This window comes from Trichoderma aggressivum, assembly GCF_033847375.1.
Source record: "Trichoderma aggressivum f. europaeum strain CBS 100526 chromosome Unknown scaffold_004, whole genome shotgun sequence".
Classification (NCBI taxonomy): Eukaryota; Fungi; Ascomycota; class Sordariomycetes; order Hypocreales; family Hypocreaceae; genus Trichoderma; species Trichoderma aggressivum.
The window spans coordinates 467,204-485,652 of record NW_026946370.1 but is presented as its reverse complement, the minus strand read 5'-3'; the positions used below and the strand labels follow the sequence as shown (position 1 = coordinate 485,652).

Here is an 18,449-nt window from a genome sequence, read left to right as displayed (position 1 = left end):
TCTCCAAGTAGGCACGATTCTCGCCACACAGGCTCAGACATACCGGCTATAACACGCGTCTTTTTGTGGCTATTGTGGCATGGCATGTGAGAGGCATACTGTAAACGATACGATGCAATACGACGCGCGACTCGTATAGCGACGATGGGGTGGCGAGTGGCCCCTTTGCATTCGTCCAGTGCCGCCGGCTTTACTTTGCAATGACTTGTGAAGAGAAAACGCAACGGCTTTCAGCATGCCCGGGGGAAAGGTGAATATGACGTCGCCGTGATTCCTGCCTATGGAGTAACGCATCTCGAACTAAGCGCAAGAAACAATGAACGAGCAAAATGGCCAACGAACTGTTTACTGTTCGGGCCGTGGTCGATCACAATGTTTCTTGGGCGCACAAGGACAAGGACAAGGTCCCCCCACATACGAGTGCCTGTCTCTGGAAATGACCACCGAGTCTCGAGCTCAGAAAGCAACCATGAGGTGCATGAAATGCAACAATGTCGCTTTCATTCCCCTATTCGCATTGTTTCTGATTCTCGGCGGTAAATGACGATGCCGCTGGCTAAAGGCAATGCCGGATCCCGCGCATTATGAAAATCTTTGCAGCCGACTTTACTCTCACCAAGTGTCATTCTTCCGTTTGGTCAGCTCTGCCACGGTGCATCTTACCCCTGCCGTTAAAATCCCCCACCAAGCTGTGTGGCAGACAAACTTTGGCCGTCTCGATTTACAAGTGTGCCTCGTCCAAGGAAAAGCTTCAGTGTCTAGCAATGCGATGCATCACCCCGGCGTCAGCGCAAGACGGTACCCTCTCAACTATGAGTACCCCGTACGTCGCTTGTTTTTTCTCCGTGGCAGATGCAGGGAGATCACGGCGCCTAGAAAGCAGCCTGAGCCGTTTGAGCCGTACGACAGAGAAATCAGTGGTGCAAGATGCTTTCACTTGCTGCCACGGCTCGGAAGGCTTCTGGCCAATTGTGAATGATAGACCAGGGAGAGGGTGACAGCTGTGGGCCCTCCCAACTGACTACGACTTACACTAACCTCAGCCTCAGCCCGTGGTGTGTGGCCTCCGAGGCTCTGCGCTCAAGGGGTCGGCCGGGCCTCATTGGTGGCCATCTATTTTAGCAGTACGACGGTGTCACGATGCATGAGTACGGAGTACACGTATTCCAACCAAGAGGGTGTTGCGGCCTCCCTCCGCATTTGACTTTGCCAGCAACGCTCAACAGCCGAGTCTCTTCGCCCCTGTTTGTATGGACGTAAGGCTGCTGGATTCATGATAATCTGCGACTTTTATGCGGGCTCTGCTGCAACGCGGCTCCGTCCGTTCGCTATGCCACTGGTACATACTTATTATTAGGCATTGTCCTGTTTTGCGCAGATTTTGGACCCCTGGCGAGCTTGGCCCACATTGTGCATGATGCTGCCCAGGCTCACGGACCATAGATGTCTGATCCCTGCACGGCGTACATTCCTGGCCGCGGTATGTGCTAGCCACATCCCAGCATTGGCCGGTGGCGAACCTGCTGGTAAGAAACAATATAGCGAGAGGTCAAGGTTACTCAGGGGTTCGACTGCGGGCTGGTTCTAGCTCTGCTTGGTCTTCTGGGGTTTTCGGCTGATGCCCACTGATGCCCGTCCTTTTTAGGCGGCGTTTTTGAGATCCTGAAACGACGACTCTGGCCTATCAGTGGGCTCCCAAGGGCACTCCCTTCGATGACCAGGCCACACTAGTGATCCGCCGTGCCTCGAAACCGCGAGATATTCGTTCCGCGGCTGTGCTTGACTGGATGGACTCCTTGTCCCCGACGGCACTGGTTTCTTGAACGAAACATGCGAGCCATTCGGCCCCAGCAAGCCCAGGTCCCTGTCTGGACTCCATCCCCTGCCTCGCCAATGACTCTCCTGTCCCTCTCTGTTCCTGCAGCTCGCATCGTCCTGCCCTTGCTTCTTCTATGCTAGTCATGATCTAGGGGCAAATGTTCTTGGCGTTTATCCTCCGCCATGCCACCATGAGGCACGCAATGTATAAGATGGAGGTCTCATCCCAACCTTGCCTTTTGTTTCTTGTCCCAGACATCTCCAGTCAACAACAGTCCTTCCTTCAAAGTGGTCGTCGTCAAGACTCACTCTCCTTCATTCTTACACGAGGCTAGCCCTTGTTTTTTCCTTCTTGATTTACTTTGCTCCGTCTCAAGCCTTCATTTGCATACGCCAGCCCGGTTGCTTGCTATCCATTCCTGAAGCCTTTTCGAACCGATCCATTAAGAATCTGTGACATTCACGGTCCTGTCTTAAAAGCATTCACTTTCGTCTTGACGACTATACATACCACTGCAACATTCGAGCCTCTTTCGTCCGGTACGATTTAGACTCTTATACCACCTTCCTTCAAAATGTTCTCCAAGCTTTTCACCATCACTGTCCTGGCCTCGGCCGCCAGTGCCCACATGAAAATGTCCAACCCCGTCCCCTACGGCGGATCAACTCTTTCTAACGCCCCTCTTTTGGCGGACGGCTCCGACTTCCCCTGCAAACAGCGAGATGGTGTCTATGACCTCCAGGGTGCCAGCAACGTGTATGCTCAGGGCAGCACCCAGAAGCTCTCTTTCGTTGGAAGTGCTGTTCACGGCGGCGGTTCTTGCCAGATCTCCGTCACCACCGATGCCCAGCCCGATAAGAACTCCGTCTGGAAGGTTATCAAGTCCATCGAGGGTGGCTGCCCGGCCAAGGACCAGACTGGCAACATGGGTGACGACGCTAACGCCATCGACCCGTACACATATGACTTCACCATCCCCAAGGAGCTTGAGACTGGTAACTACACTCTTGCCTGGACTTGGTTCAACAAGATTGGCAACCGTGAGATGTACATGAACTGCGCTCCCTTGTCCGTCACTGGCTCCGGTGGCTCCAAGGATTTCCTGAACACGCTCCCTGATATGTTCGAGGCCAACATCTTTGGCGGACAGGGCTGCGCAACTGCAGATTCTTCCGACCTTGTCTTCCCCGACCCTGGAAGTGACGTTGACCAATTCAATGGTGCCACTTCAGCATTCGCTGGTCCTGTCAGTTGTACCAGTCCCACCGTCGCTCCTGGGTCAAAACCTACCAACGGCGGAGGCTCCGGCTCTGGATCTTCTCCTGTCACCGGCGTTCCTTCTCAGCCCACCAAGGCACCTCAGAGCATTCCCGGCGGCGTCTTCATCACCAGCCCTATCGGTGGTGGACAACCTCCTGCTGCCACTCAGCCTGCCGCCCCTCCTGCCGCTTCTCAGGTTGCCTCCCAGCCCGCCTCCCAGCCCGCCCCCTCCAAGCCCACCTCCGCTCCCCTGGTGAACTTGCCCGTTCAATCCCAGGCTCCAGTTGCTACCTCTGCTCCCGCTCCCGCTCCCGCCCCTACCTCCGGTTCTGGTTCCGGCTCCGGTTCAGGCTCCAGCCCCAGCGGTGGTTTCGCAGCTGGCACGGCTTGCTCTTCCGAGGGCCAGTGGAACTGCATTGGAGGATCCCAGTTCCAGCGTTGCGCCAGCGGAGCTTGGTCTCCCGCTCAGGCTCTCGCTTCTGGCACCCAATGCCAAGCTGGACAATCTGACAACCTTAACATGGTTGCCAAGCGAGGTAGCAGCTCCATGCGCCGCGCCATTCGCATTCGTGCTTAAACGGCACAGATCGACATTCTTTCTTCTTTCGATTTTGGACATTAACCTGTCGATACCGTTTATGATAACGGGCTAGGGATTTGGCATAGATTTGTGATGAACATTTGAACATTCATTTGTGAGAAGGATTGACATTCTTTTATGTACATATACTTGTATCTTTCGTTCTTTTTCTGTATCATTATGGGGGGTTTGGCTTGGCCTAGAAAATATAAATGGGCATACCCTTGGTTTTAACCATCAAACTGTTTGACTACTTTACCATCATAAAAGTGCTATATAATCTCCTGCCTTGTGAAGGTGGTTCCAATCCCGGGGTGATGTGGTAATACTTGTAGTTTACAGCGTAACACTTCGTCACTATTAAGCGATGTGAAAGTGTTTCCTAGATGAAAAGGGTATTGAGAACTGGAAATAAATGATAGACATCATCCCATGATGCTGTATCTCGTTAGAAACCTAGCTACGCCTAAAAGGTCGAAGAAACATAGTAGTGAATAGGTTGCAGAACTCACGGTGACGAAATTGCGAGCTTCTTCGGCCTTTTTAAGGCGCAAAACCCGTCCCTACAAATAAGCGCGAGAGCGTAGCATCAAGGCTGGAAGAACCACAGTAAACCCACGCAATTATACTAAAATTAACTGCTGAAAGCCTCGCGATTCCCATTTCGAGATAGACAGAACGGTGATTGACAGGGCTTTTGCGGCTAATCTCTGTGAAGATTCGCGTCTATTGGCTGGGGGCGGCATCCCTGGCGCTTAAACGTTGGTTGAAGTGGAGATGTCAAGTTTCACACATGGAATATCTGCAGCAAGGATGATGGATGGCACCAACAGCCTTGTGAGGTACGATGATAACAGCCTGATGACAGAAAATCAGTGTGTATTTGTTAGAGCTGGACGTATATTTGCTGTTAGTCGTGAGATTAGACTTCGCCTCATGTGAGGCATTCGATAGGGCGACTTCATATATTATAGAGGCAGTGCCATCCTTCAGCGCAATCTTGTACGTTTTCTTTTATTCCTCATTTCCCTCTCTTTTCTCTATTCCTTGATCATTTGGTTTACATACGTGGTTTTTGCCCGTCGCTGGCGACGGGTTTCTATTGTTATGTTTTGCTTGTCTGCTTGCTTGAAGCCTTGGACTAGGATTGGATCTCTGGGTGCATTTGTCTTTCGTTATGGCGTCGCGAACCGAACTCGAGCCTCTCTCGCCTGACGATCACGCAGTACCCGGCCAATGGCAATCGCAGTCGCTCCGAGATAATACAGCACGTCGGTTGGAGACCAAAACAACGTGGTATCCGCGTGTAAGAGAGACATTCCGACGACGGGATGGTAATTACGGACCTGGCTACGCTCATGAGGGGAACACAGCAACTAAAATGGTTCAGGATCACAGAAAGGATGGAAGCCCCTGTCTATGACGGCCCCGATCTTGACGCTGCTTACGATTTTAACGCTTCTAATTGGTTGTGCCATTGAAGCATTGGCACAGCTCAGCCGTTCTAGGGGTGGCCTCGCGCTCTCACGAACACAAGACGAAATCCCACAATATGCTATGATAAGCTATCTATACGCTCCTAATATTATTGCAGTCTTATACAGTCTGGTATGGAGCTGGGTGGATCTCGATGTCAAACGGATGCAGCCATGGTTTGAGCTATCCAAGCTTGAAGGAGCAACGGCCGAAAACTCGATGTTTCTCGATTACCCCTACGACTTTATTGCCACTGTTCCCATTAAAGCTGCTAGGAGGAGGTAAATTCTACCATTTGCACACATAAAGAGTCTGAAATCTAATAGTCAAAGGCATTGGCCTGTGTTTTTCGCGGGAACAGTGACGGTTGTCATCTTCTGGCTCATCACCCCATTACAAAGTTCCATCATGGGAACTGGCTTGGTCAACATAACCGCACCGGCAATAATTGGAACGAGATCATCTATCGTTCCGTTGGCAACCCAATCTGACTATCTCACAAACCAGATCCTCAATACCGGATATTCCATCGCATGGCTCAGTCAATCTTGGCCTCCCTTTACGACCGCCGATTATGGCACACTTCCGTTCTATATAGATAATGATCCTGGAGAGTCTCAACTCCAAACGAATTGGACCGCCACAACGACAAAGTTATGGACCGAGCTCGAATGTTGGCCGGCCGAGCAACCGGTACAGAATTTTTCTACCATGGTGATGCACTTTGGGAACGGCCAGGGGTGTAATACGACCATCAACCTCGACGTCTTCGCATATCTCAAGATGTACTATGTTGGATATTACACTAGCCCATTCTCAGACTACCAGTTGGCTGATACCGAGAACTGCCCTGCTACTGCAAATGCGACCCATCAATTTCTCGCCGTATGGGTGTCGACTAAGGGCGGCAGTGCCCAAAAAATGCCCGAGGTCGATATAACTGCGCTGTTCTGCGAGCCATCTTACTACAAGCAACAGGTGATGGTTACTGTTGACACAAATGGTTTCCAGCCGTTGAATTCGTCAATTCAACCCATCTCTCCTCCAGAACATCTAACTGAAAAAGAATTCAATTCGACTTCCTTTGAGTTTTTGATCGCAAACGGTATGCCAATGGAACAGGTGTTGGATATCACCCGAGATTTTCCATTCGAGTATGTCATTGAACAAAGTCCTCGGTTGGACAAAACTAATCTAAGCATCCCGGTTTCCAACATGGTTGGCTATGCTCTTGCTCCCCGGAACGTGCCAGCAACTCCATATGGCGACCCTGTCCTGCTACATGAGGCGTTCAACCGCGCACACAAATACCTGTTTTCGATTGCGGTAAACCAGATGTTGGTTAATGATACGACTGTAGTCAACAGCACAGCAGTTTCCGAGTTTCAACAGAGCGGGATTATTGTCAGTCGACTATTTTCTGCCATTGTCGAAGGCCTTCTCCTCTTTGTGGCGATTTCTACGACCTGCTTGCTATGGTTCTGCCATGCGTCTACGAGCTATTTAACTAATAACCCGTCATCTATATCTCGGCTAGCCGCAATCTTTCGCCACGGACAAGAAACGAACAAGTCATTCCGCCCGGCGGATCACGCCGACGAGAAGTCGCTGAAAGAATTATTCAAAGACGACAAATTTCGGCTTACGCGAGGCGAGTACAACAGTGATGGGAATATATACCTAGAGAAGGTGGATGGTCCAGAGGGCGACGAGAATGAGAGAAAATTCGACAAACCAATTGGCTACTATGATCCCATTCGACCAACACCTCTTAAGAGAGAAATTGGACTATTGTTTGGCCTGGTGCAGGTTGGCGCTCTTGCCACCATTGTATACCTCAAGGTTCAAAATGACAAGAACAAAGGTTAGCATAGCCTGAAAGCAGCAAATGAGATACGACCTAACACTGAGCATAGGCCTTATACGACCATCGAATAGTTTCGAGGTGTTACAGATCCTCGAAAACTACATTCCCACTGCCTTTGCTACCTTCTCTGAACCTTTTTGGGTGTTAATCAACAGGTTTATGTGTCTCCTCCAGCCGTTTAAAGTCCTATCGAGGGGCCGAAGTGAGCCATCAAAATCCATTGACACCACCTACACGGCACTTCCTCCACAACTGGTCATTTGGAGGGCGCTCAGATCGCGGCACTTTATGTTAGCTATGCTGTGTATCATTGCGCTGCTATCAAATGTCCTCGCTGTCGGACTCGGTGCTCTCTTCAACGAGGATCAGACAACCGCAATCTATACATCGACTTTCACCCCGAATATTGCTCCGCAGTTCGATAACCAAACTGTATTCGATTTGCACCTTTACTTCTCCTTGAGAACGATAGCTACCGGTCTGTACCAAGATGAGGCATACATTGCCATGGCGAACTACACATCTGGAACACAACTTCCACCTTGGACGACGTCTGATTACTTCTTTCAGCCATATACCGTCGATAGCGGGGGCCAAAGTAACAGCAGCAGCACTTATAGAATTCCCACGCGAGGTTTCGGCGCCAGCATGAACTGCACCGCCGTGCCACAACATACACTCGCACTCTCGTATCCAGCGAGTTTGGCTTCGGCTTGTTCAGCCGATGCAACTACTCAGCTAGAGGTTGCCGAAATGGTGTTTAGAACGAACCAAACTACTAGACCTGCTGGCCAATCTGCTATTGAATATAGCGATTCCCTGCAGTCGAAAGACTCTTTCGATGATTGCAGCCGACCTATGACGTTTGGATGGGGTAGAACACCTCAAGCACTAAACATGAATGCGACCGTTGAAGCAAGCTTTGCTATTTGTCATATATTCTTTCAGACGGCTATGTTTGATGTGCGGCATGATGCAGAGGGCAACGTGCTAGAATACGAAAGAACGAGCGATCTTTCCACACATCTGGACGGCGACGACGGGGATGTACAGACAAACAGGATGATCATCAATATGAATAACCTCGTCAGAGCATATGGGAGGGTATGGCATAACGACACACTATCAAGAGACTGGATTAACTACCTCTTGACTACGACCCTCGACGCCCGAGATTTTCTGGATCCCAGTAAACCGGTTCCCGATCCTAATGACTTGATTCCTGCAATCGAAAAAGTGTACCGACAATTGTTTGCGATCCTCCTTAGCCTTAATCAACAACTATTTGTGCCTGGTGACGAAGAGGCTTCAATAACAGGCCAAAGGCTAACAGAAGAAACACGGATATTCATGGACCAAAACGCTTTTATAATAGCCGTGACGGTCCTATCTCTCAACATCGTCGCAGTCGTCATATTCTACTCCCGCGGCATCATATTCAACCTCCCCCGCGTTCCCACCACTATAGGCTCGGTCCTTGCCTTTGTCTCAGCAAGTCACATCCTAGAAGATCAAGGGCCGTCTTCAAGAGGCCAAGATGGCAAATCAAGGGAGAAAAAGACGTATAGTTTTGGCCGATATATCGGGGTAGATCAGAAAGTACATCTGGGGATCGACATGGACCCTTATGTGGCTCTGGTTGATCCCGCGTCGTTGAAAGAGAAGAAGACTTTGCTGCAGAGGGTGGTGACGGGAGATTTGAGGAGGAGGAATCAAGGGACGTTTGAGCCAGTGAGAAATGGCACTTGGCTCTGAAGGAAACCAGTAACAGGGCGATGTTTTCTTTTTGTCAATTGTATGTTGTGATACCCGACTTGATGATTTATATATAGCCTACTATATCCCTCGGTGTAATTTGAGATCCCGGTATGTTCTGAGTCGCTCTCCTCACATAGACAAACTACTTGGTCTATTTCATAATTTTCTGCTAGTAATCATAAATTACAGCGGAACCTTTGCATTATTCAGATCATGCCCACACACCATAACCATGTGCTCGAAATCCGTTCCCATCTCCTTATAATAAGCCATCAGCTTCTCAATACTGCTCTCAACAAGACTCTGGCGATATTCTTCATGCCTCAGTGCACTAACATCAATACCAAAGCTGTGCAGAATCGCCGTTCGCTCGTGTTGCCCCAAGTCATCGAGTCCTATGTTAAAAATGTCCTGGCACACAGCCACGGCGACAGACCTACGAGCTTCGTCAAACACATCCGCCATATCTTTTAAATCTCGTAAAACTGCAATGCAAAATGTTAGATTAAGCCATGAGAGGAGGATTTCTTAAATGACTCACATGCTTTGATTGCTTCACTCTTCTTCGAAATCGCCCCTATGTTGCTCTGCGCTGCTACAGCCGCGTACAAAAACACAGCAATCGTCAAAGTCAAAGGATTCGAGGCCAAACCGCCAAGAAGAATCGCCCCTCCAGTACTTGCACCCGCTATGACACTTCCAAATCGAATGTTTTTAGGCAATCGCATATCGTTCTCATATCGCTCGACTTGACGATCTAGATGCGGCCCTAAAAAGTCTCTCGCTCTTGAAAGCATGGTGTTTCCCGTACGGAGATTCAAGCCAGTCTCGTATAATTGCTGAGGAGTAAAACCTGAATCAGATCGAGATTAGATCTTTGAAAGGCAGCAATAGACAGATTGGGTGAGAAGAATACGGACACATGTCGCTTTTTACTTTCCCCAGATTTCCCATAACATCTGCAAACTCGACCTGGAACTCCGTCGCCAACTTCTCCGTCACTGTTTGGCCCATATTGGCCTCATACAATGGCCTCAACTGTATCCGGTCAGAACATCCTACTTGATGAGAAGGATGACAAGTACTACCTCTTCCGCGATCCTAACAAGGGGTTCGATATCCCCAAGAACGGATGTTCGCACATCAAAGACTTGGTCAGCATCTTGCTTGTGCATAAAGGAAAATTGGGGCACGGTTTGCCCGTGCAGGAGCTGGTATATAGAAAATATCTCCACAATCTGCGACAACGTTGAAAGGCCATTGGGTAGAGTAGATAATCTTCACATGTCAGCAATGGGTACTCGGTGATGATACATTCACCAACGATAAGCCAGGAAGTCATACCGGGCTGCAATCTCATCGATACACGCATCGTCCATTCCAGCAGGTGTCAAAAGTTGGTCAACCCGAATGTTCAGCTTATTGATAATGAAAAGCTGACAATATCTCTGCTGGTGGTCGGGCGACACGTTGCGAGCAATCAAGCTCATAGTATGCGGCTTGCTGTGGATATTGAGAAAGAACCGAAAGATGACGGATGGGATAATACGCCTGAAGAGCTCTCGGACGTGGTTCTGGGCTCTGCCGTTGGGGTCGTTGTCGGTGTACTCATTATGCTTGAATTCAACCTTGAATGAGAGAAGCACATTATCAGCTACAATGCTACGAGATCCGGTGCTGGCACGATGGATAAATAAAAGGTTTCTTGCCTGTATGGGTACAAAATCATCACGACTAGAAGCGCCATCTGGTTCAATAACGGCGACCTCCTTCACATCCCAGTTCTCCAGACTGATCTCCTTGAACGCCTCGGCAAATCGTTTGTTCTTCCTTTGCGATCTACCGTCACTGGAGAAGTGCCAGACTTCCAGTCGAAGCAGCAGCTTTGGGTTTGGGTCAACAGTGATGGTTTCGACGTCCTCATAGTTTGGAGGTTTTCCACCCATCACAAAGAACGAGCTTGAAGAATCCTCAGGGCCGGACATTAGACGATTGCGATGGGTAATTTATGTACTCGAAAGATGCTTCCTTTCTCTCTTTATTGAGAAGAAAATGGGATGAGGTCTATCCAAGGCAAAAATTATAGTTCACAACAGGAGAAAACGATGCCGCATCACAAAGATTGACGACTTTTGAGGGAGTCACTTTGCCTTTCCCGTCACATGCTGCAGCCGCGTAATTCGGTGATATGCATATCAAAGTATACCATCGTTCCATCCAATCTCCAGATAACGTCATGATTTCGCCATATTAATTGGTTGATGCCCAAGTCTATTCCCGAGGTAGTTTTTGCGCCCGCGGATTGGACGTGATGCATGAACGAACACGTAGCTCAGGACGACTGGAGCGGCACATTCTTCTCCGACTGAGCTATTGGCAATCCTGCTGCGGGGTTGTAGCCAAAGTGCCGACCAGGTAAATACCGATCATGTCGACGTCCTTTAGCCAATATTGTGGCCATCCGGCGGCTGCATCCATCTTGACCCTGCATGTTTTCGAAAATGTGTTGACAGACTCCCGTATGGCAACATCAATCGTGCCCTGGATAGCGGCTGTATATTGGTAAAATGAACTGCCGACCAAGATGTCCGACTACTACAGCAATGCGGAAACGGGAGGCCGACCATCGGCAACTGAAAGCAATGGACTTGTCCGTTACCTGAATTCGCCTCAGTCGGACAGAGGAAGCTCGACCGCATTTGTATTTGCTCCCAACCACTATCACAGGCTGGACGAGGCAGCCACCTGGGTGGAATTTGATTCAAAGATACGCTCCGTCGGGCATCATCTGGGAAAATATGTCGAGCATAGAGATTGCAATAAGGATTCAAAGGGCGTGATCCCAGAGAATGGCCGAGGTGAGTTGAGGTCACCCTCGTGAAACTAAGCCACCAAATAGGGTACCGTGAACTGACAGAGAAGAAGTACAAACAGCAGCGTATTCTCAACAAAGTTATAGCATTGTCCGTTACGGTGATGGAAACATGCCTAGTGACGGATGGCGGCACACGGTGGAATCCGACATGGCCATCTCGGGCTTGGTCGCATTGAAGAATATCTTGGACCTGCTTTATGAGAATGGCAAACACATGATTGACATTGCTGGCTCTCTCACGATATGGTTCGTTTCTCTTCTCCCTTCAAGGATGCCTCTGCAATATGGTTATCGTAGTCTTTGCTTCTCCCCGAGTCGGGGTTTGGTCTAACAGCACGGCTAATGTCTTTTTTCGCAAACTGTGATACAGGTCAATCTTGATGTCCGCATCGTACCTGGTACGCAGCTTACATTACGGCCCATACCTAGACAACGGAGCTTTCGTGACGTTCTGTGCAGCTGGATATTACACTGTATCTTCGACATGCCAGCTATTTCACGTGGGACTGCGCACTCTGGCCATCAATCGGTGCCGCTGCATCGTGACATCGCTACACAACCGCGTGCTAGCCGGCGATATCGATCAGTCTGATGTCAAATCGCTTCATACCTACTGGTTTCGTGCTCTAAGCTGGTTCAGAGTCGAAGACAGATTAGGGAGACGACAGTATGGGACGCCGTAGGCTGTTATGTAGAGACATCTCTTTCGTCGTCTGAATATGTGATTCCCCTGGACGATTGATAAAGAGAAATGAGGAAGAACAACCAATAGAATGATGATGATATGTATTAATAAATTGAAAAGATGTAATCGTGAAATGCTAGAGACTGCATATGGTGATTGAAAGCAGCCACAGTAAGAAATGCTGAGATATGTAAGGCAAAGGGGAAGGTTTGTGGCAAATACGAGTACGTACTCCATCAATACGAACTCGACGAACGAACTCGACAAACTCGTAATTCCGCTTACTTAAGCGCACCTTGATGGCCAAAAACCGACCTGCTGTAAGATGACGATAATGACATCACCCTCTCTCTAAAAAAAAAAAAAAAAAGGAGGACAAGAACAACTACAAAATCCAGCAACTGTGCCAAACAATCCCCCCAGACACCATCAAAAAAACAATGTCCGAAAACGAATTGAAAATAACAATGGAAAGAATGCGCCAAACCCATTTAGCGCCAGCGCCCGCCTGCGCTTCCCGAGCCGCCCTCTTCCCATTGGCCAATTGCCATCAACAGCGCCTTTCCCGCTGTTTACTTTACTTTACCGTCCTACAGCCATGGCAACCAAGTTCACGCCACGAATCCACCCCAATACAGAAACTACCTACAGCAAGCAAGTAATCAAGCAATCAAGCAAATCTGATATTAATCGTTTTTTCCATTCATCCTCGACTAATCATGGCAAAATCCATTTTATCCTTCTAATTACCAGTACAGTCCAATGCAGAATAAAGCCTTCATAATGATACACAGCAATTACAACCCTTTCTGCATTCATAGCCCAGCTTCGCTCATCATGCCCCAGCAGCAACCAGATGTAAAAACCTCGGCCAAACAGGGTCTTTCGCTAAAGCATTTTCTGTAAAGAAATAAAGGCAATAGCCCAGTATAAGTCGTGTGCCGATTTCTTCTGCCGCTCTAATGCTTTCTCAAGCGCTGTACATCTTCCAAAGAGAAAAAAGTTTGGTGGAAAGAATAAAGAAACTGAAGTAGAGTAGTAAAAGAAGAAACGAATAGGAAAAGAAAAGAAAAAAAAAGGAAAAAAAAAAAGCAAAATGCTTATGACACGCCTCCAGCGGCCGCCATAACGCCACCAACGCCCAAAGTGTGTTTTTGTTAAAAACGTAGATACTGACGCGTGAACGGAGACCGCTTCTGTCATTGACCGGTCTACGGGAACTTCAAGTCGTGCCATCATGGAGTCTTCGATATCAACTCGGTAGCTCCTTCATTTCTGCCGCCTCGACTCGTTATGCGAAATCCGTCTAAATCTCAATTTCCTTCATGGTGTCATCAATCACAACCTCGGGTGTTTTGCTGGCTGCCTTGGGAACCTCGACTTCCTTGCCCTTGTCCTTGGCCAAGTCTGACGATGTCCGCTCAAGTGTTGTGACTGTTGGACGCTTGCCCTCCTCGCTGTTTCGCGGAGAATCATCATCATCCTCCACGTCGACCAAGGTGCTGGGCTCGATAACGGCGTCGGTAAGCTCAATCGTCGCCTCCTCCGTCACGCGGCTGAGAAGAGGGGCCTGGGGTTTGCCGAGACCGTTCCTCATGGGGCTAGTAAGAGGAGCGGAATCGCGAAGTCGCTGCATAGACCGGCCGCGGATGTCGCCGGCCGAGTCTTGGGGATTGGCATAGGGAGAGGCCGATCTAGAGCCCAGAGGCGAGTTGCTCTTGGAAGCCTGTTGGGAGGGGCCCTGGGACTGTCGTTTGGCTGCGGCGGCCCGGCGACCGTGCTTCTGGTCCATTCTCCATCGGAGAATGTTGAAGTAAGAGGGCTCGACGCGCGCGTCCTTGAATTCTCGTAGCTTGAGCTCGTTAGTCTCCTCGTCAACGAACCACTTGCCGCTGTTGAGGTCGTCGGCTACCACGGCAAGGAACGCCGCCCAAGAGCGAGCAACCACGTATTTGGTGTCGTAGTCACGACCAAAGAGGATGATCTGGCCATATCGACCAGCCGGTCCGGGCGCGAGATCAACAGCCAAATTGTTGCCACCCCAGTCACGGACAAGAGGAATCCAGCCGGCGTGTGCGTAAGCCTTCTGGACGGTGTTGGGCGGAATGCAGGTCTGCTTGGCCAAGAGATTCTGTCTCCATTCGCCAGGGCCGTTGGATGACGAAGACGAACCAGGTCGCTGCCTGGAAGAGGACGCCTCGCTACCCGACGGGGTCGGCGGCTTGTTGGCGGCGGCATCCAGCATGAACTGCTGGTTCACCTGGCGCCACGTCTCCCACTCCTGGGGAATCTCCTCACAGTCCATCAACATGGAGCCGAAAATAATACCAGAGGGCATTCCACCTCGCTCCTGGCCGTCGTGAATCATGAGAGACTCGCGGACATCTTGAGGCAGCGAGCAATCCAATTGGTGCTCCAAGTCATTGAGGTCGTTGTTTGTGGCACCCTCACACAGCTGGTCAAACAGCTCTGGGTAGTTCTCCTCAGCCCACGCGTCTATGCGCCTCCAAGAGTGTGCAACAGGGGGCGGCGGGGGCAGGCCATTCTCAAATGACTGCATGGCTACGTCACCGGGCGACTGGACTTCGAAACCATCCTTATTTACGTTTTGCGATCGGAGGCCGGGCGAGTATCCTCGGGTGCCGTTGGTGGGCGAGCCTTGCGCAGAGGGCGCGCGAGAGTCGTCAAAGTACGGGCTATGAATGTCGGCTCGAGAGTCGGAAGCGGTTGCGATGCCCGTCATGATGTTGCGGCCATTCTGTAGAGGGACATGACGCCCCGTTCGTTGCGGTGAATCAAAGGAAGAGTCTAGAAGAAGCCAGCGCAGTTAGTACACATGGTCGACTGCTTGGTTTTGAACGTGATGAAGGAAAAAAAGGGCCCAAGACATACGTCGGTCATTACTGGTCATGGTATGCCAGAAATCGCGAAAGACGGATCCAATTCTGTGGTTATGTTCCATTAGCTTGCAGATCATGACAATTGCCGCATCGCCCTGGAAACGGAGGGAGGGAGTCGACTCACGCATTGGCCATTGTTGATTATGTCGCGGGCAGTCACCCGACTGAAGCTGCGATGGCGCAAGGAGCTCGAGAAAGCGTTGAAAGGGGGGAGAATAGGGGAGAGTTTTGATGGCGCGTAGGTTTCAGCACCAGCGTTCGACTAAATCGCTTGTCCAGGCCGCGGCAGAAGATGCGCAGCGGCAGTGCGAAAAGAAGTCGAGAGAACAAGCAGCAACCAGGCCTGTGCGCATACAAGAATAAGATTCAGCCACTGACAAAGTGCACGTTGCACCTGGCGGGGGATAATGGAGATGGTTGAGTCGAAAAAAATAAAATAAAAAACAATAAAGCTGCTGTGAATGGGGGTGTCCCTTCTCCGAACGTCCAACGGTCGAAGCGCCACGACAGAATCAAATGTGATTGAACGGATCGGAGGCGAGACTCCAAAAAAAGAAACGCGGTCTCGAAAGTGGCGGCCGGGAGGCGTTTGTGTACTGCAGAGTACGAGGACTGGACAGTACCTGTAAGGTAGGCAAGGTAATAATAATAGGCCACACCACCAGCTGGCTGGGAAGCTGAGATTGAGATTGCGATTTGATGACTTTGCTGTGACGACAGTCGAATGCAGATACTGGTCAGGCGACTGGATTTTGCAAGATCTTCGGTGGGTGCGGCGCAGATCAACGCATGCAGATGCACCAGTTCAGCCTGTTGTTGCGTTGGGGGGGATTTGCAGGGAGGAGAAACGATGAAAGCTGCAAGATGCTGAGAGGAAGAGGCCACTGGCGTCTGTCTGCTTGCCTGCGGTGAATCAGTTGGAAGGGAAGGAGAGAAAGACAAGCACAGAACAAACTGGAAGGGAGCGAAAAAAGACGTGGGCGGTCCAACAGGTTCCAAAGGGGGAGAGAAAGGGGATCAAGGTGAAGGCGGATGCGAGCAGCTACATGTACTCGCCAGGTATCGCTCGCGACGAGCTGCCCAGCGAGTGGTCCGTCCCGCCTGGCCTGGCCTTGGTCGGTTGGGCCTTGTACCGGTACTTGCGCGGTCGGGGCCTGGCATTGACAGCGCTGGGGGACACGTCTAGCGGCTTCGAGGTGCTGCGTGCCGGCGACGGGGGAGGGGCTGCTGGGCGGGCTTCTACAGGGCGCTGAAGCCTGTGCAGCCCTGTACCGGCCGTTTCTACAGGGGCGTCAGGGGATCCTCTGGCGGTAACGGTACTGGTGCTAGTACCGTTACCGGTGGTCCTTGACGGGTCTGGTGCTTGAGCGCGTGCAGGGCCGTGCTGGCTCGGGTACTGCTACCTCTGCTTCTACCTCTGCTTGTGCCTTCAATCTCCATCAAATCAAGTCAATGAGCTGGGCGTCTTGTGCCTGGCGCCTCCCACGGCTGGGGCTATTTTCCCGGCCGACATTCTCCTCCTCGCACCGGAACTCGAGTTCATTCCTGTCAAGTCTCTCAAACCCGAACCCAACAAATCACACAACCCATGACGCGACATCTCCAGCAGCAGCAGCAGCAGCAGCAGCAGCAGCAGAGATAGAGAGGCTGCAGCGATGGCAGCACTCGGACACGTGCGAGCATATGCACCTCGACATCTCCCGCGCCGATTTACCTACAGTTAGTACCTACAGACTACTGTACAGTACATACAGCCTGCACCACACCGCACCTCACGTCTTGCGCTCTGCAGTCAGATTCATTCATGGCGCTTCTCCAGCCGCTTTGGGCGTCTCGCCGCACTGCTGGCGCTCCTACTGGCCCTCTTCTGCTGCGAACTTGCCTCCAAAAAGAGCCGAGTCGCGCGGGGGGGCGCCACTCATCCAAGCAACAATCCACCCAAGAAAGGGGATGAGCCAGGGGTTGCCATCCAAGCAGCTTGACGCTACTCGACAGGGGCGCCATCCCCACCGACCGAGATAATTGGTTACACTCTCCAGGCAAAGGCTCGGGTGGCTCCTACGAGTACCGCACTAATGCAGGAGGCAAGTCATCGACTTGGCTCTTGGTCTTTGGCAGAGGCCAGTTCGGGAAGCTCCATCGGTCTCCGGAAGCGCATAATCAGGCTCTTGAAATTGCAGTGGAGGGCCAGTCAGTCGTCTTTTTTCTGCTGCGAGTCCTGCAATTACTGGGAGCCTCGCGAAGAAGGGGGAAAGGCCTTGCGGCAAGGCCGTGCGCCGTGCAGCAGAGCGTCAGAGTACCAGTACTTGGCGTAAAGGAGCAGCAGCTCAAACAGGAGGCGTCGATGCATCTTGTGCTTCTATGCTAACCTAACCTTGATTCGATCCAGATCCAAAATCCTCGACTGCTGATGCCGCATGCCACGGAAGGATGAAGCTGCTGCATTAGCATGGCCATTTGGGACGCCACGCGGCGCTACTGGGCAAATCTCTGGTGGCGTTATGCAGCATATCGCCGGCAGCGCCTTTCTAGACCTAGGGCGATGACCTTCAGTCCAGCCTTTCTCTCGTCGTTCGTGGTGTTGTGCGACAACGTTGCGGGCCATCGACTCTCCAGCTTTGGAGGGTCCAATTGGCATTTGGTTCTGGCCATTGTGAATCAAGCTAGCCGTCTGCTCGGCCTTTAAACAAGGGCGTTGAAATGCAAATCCACATGCGCTAGAATGCGCCGTCCAGTGACCAAGAGGGGCCAGGATGACACCAAAATCCCCTGAATCACAGGCTCGCAGTCTTGGACCCAGTTTCCCAGGCACAGGACAGGCACAAGCATCCACGCACCCTTATCAGCTTGTCAAGGATCCCAGCAAGTCCCACTTGGAATAGAAAAAAAAGATTCGGGGGCAAAGAGAGAAAAGAAGAAGAGTGAGACCAGAGTCGACTCATTCTCAGTTACGACTTGCCACCATCCATTGGCCATTCGCTTCTTAGCCGATATTGAGTGTTTAATTTAGAAACATTGTCTGGTTGTTACCTATCTTCGGAGGCTCGCAGGAAGCAACACAGCCGCCTCTGCTTCGTATTGGTAGAATTGTATCCTGATCGATACATTTCTGGAAGAAGAGTTGACTCGACGGAAATAGGCAACACAATAGGTCCTAACTCCCTGTATGTTGGTTCTTAACATCTCGTGCTCTGCCTTACACACCACGTTCATTTAAGCATCGTTCTTG

At 50.8% G+C, this 18,449-nt stretch overlaps 4 protein-coding genes across 4 annotated transcripts; 2 read left to right on the top strand and 2 right to left on the bottom strand.

The window, feature by feature from the left end:
• Nucleotides 1–2,393: 2,393 nt before the first annotated feature.
• On the top strand, nucleotides 2,394–3,656 carry Triagg1_1727 (CAZyme family AA11; the record flags this gene model as incomplete). The annotated part of the gene is made up of 1 exon (XM_062895829.1): nucleotides 2,394–3,656. The coding sequence occupies one exon, from the start codon at nucleotides 2,394–2,396 to the stop codon at nucleotides 3,654–3,656; it is 1,263 nt and encodes a 420-aa protein (XP_062759266.1).
• Nucleotides 3,657–4,836: 1,180 nt separating this feature from the next.
• Nucleotides 4,837–8,757, top strand: Triagg1_1726 (uncharacterized protein; the record flags this gene model as incomplete). Its single annotated transcript, XM_062895828.1, has 4 exons — nucleotides 4,837–4,993; nucleotides 5,050–5,416; nucleotides 5,468–6,999; nucleotides 7,052–8,757. The coding sequence occupies 4 exons, from the start codon at nucleotides 4,837–4,839 to the stop codon at nucleotides 8,755–8,757; spliced, it is 3,762 nt and encodes a 1,253-aa protein (XP_062759265.1).
• Nucleotides 8,758–8,943: 186 nt separating this feature from the next.
• Triagg1_1725 (uncharacterized protein) lies at nucleotides 8,944–10,745 on the bottom strand (the record flags this gene model as incomplete). The annotated part of the gene is made up of 5 exons (XM_062895827.1): nucleotides 8,944–9,245; nucleotides 9,302–9,613; nucleotides 9,681–9,798; nucleotides 9,849–10,038; nucleotides 10,105–10,745. 5 exons carry the CDS (start codon nucleotides 10,743–10,745, stop codon nucleotides 8,944–8,946), a joined length of 1,563 nt encoding a protein of 520 aa, XP_062759264.1.
• A 2,881-nt stretch (nucleotides 10,746–13,626) lies between these two features.
• Nucleotides 13,627–15,348, bottom strand: Triagg1_1724 (uncharacterized protein; the record flags this gene model as incomplete). Its single annotated transcript, XM_062895826.1, has 2 exons — nucleotides 13,627–15,128; nucleotides 15,213–15,348. The coding sequence occupies 2 exons, from the start codon at nucleotides 15,346–15,348 to the stop codon at nucleotides 13,627–13,629; spliced, it is 1,638 nt and encodes a 545-aa protein (XP_062759263.1).
• Nucleotides 15,349–18,449: the final 3,101 nt, after the last annotated feature.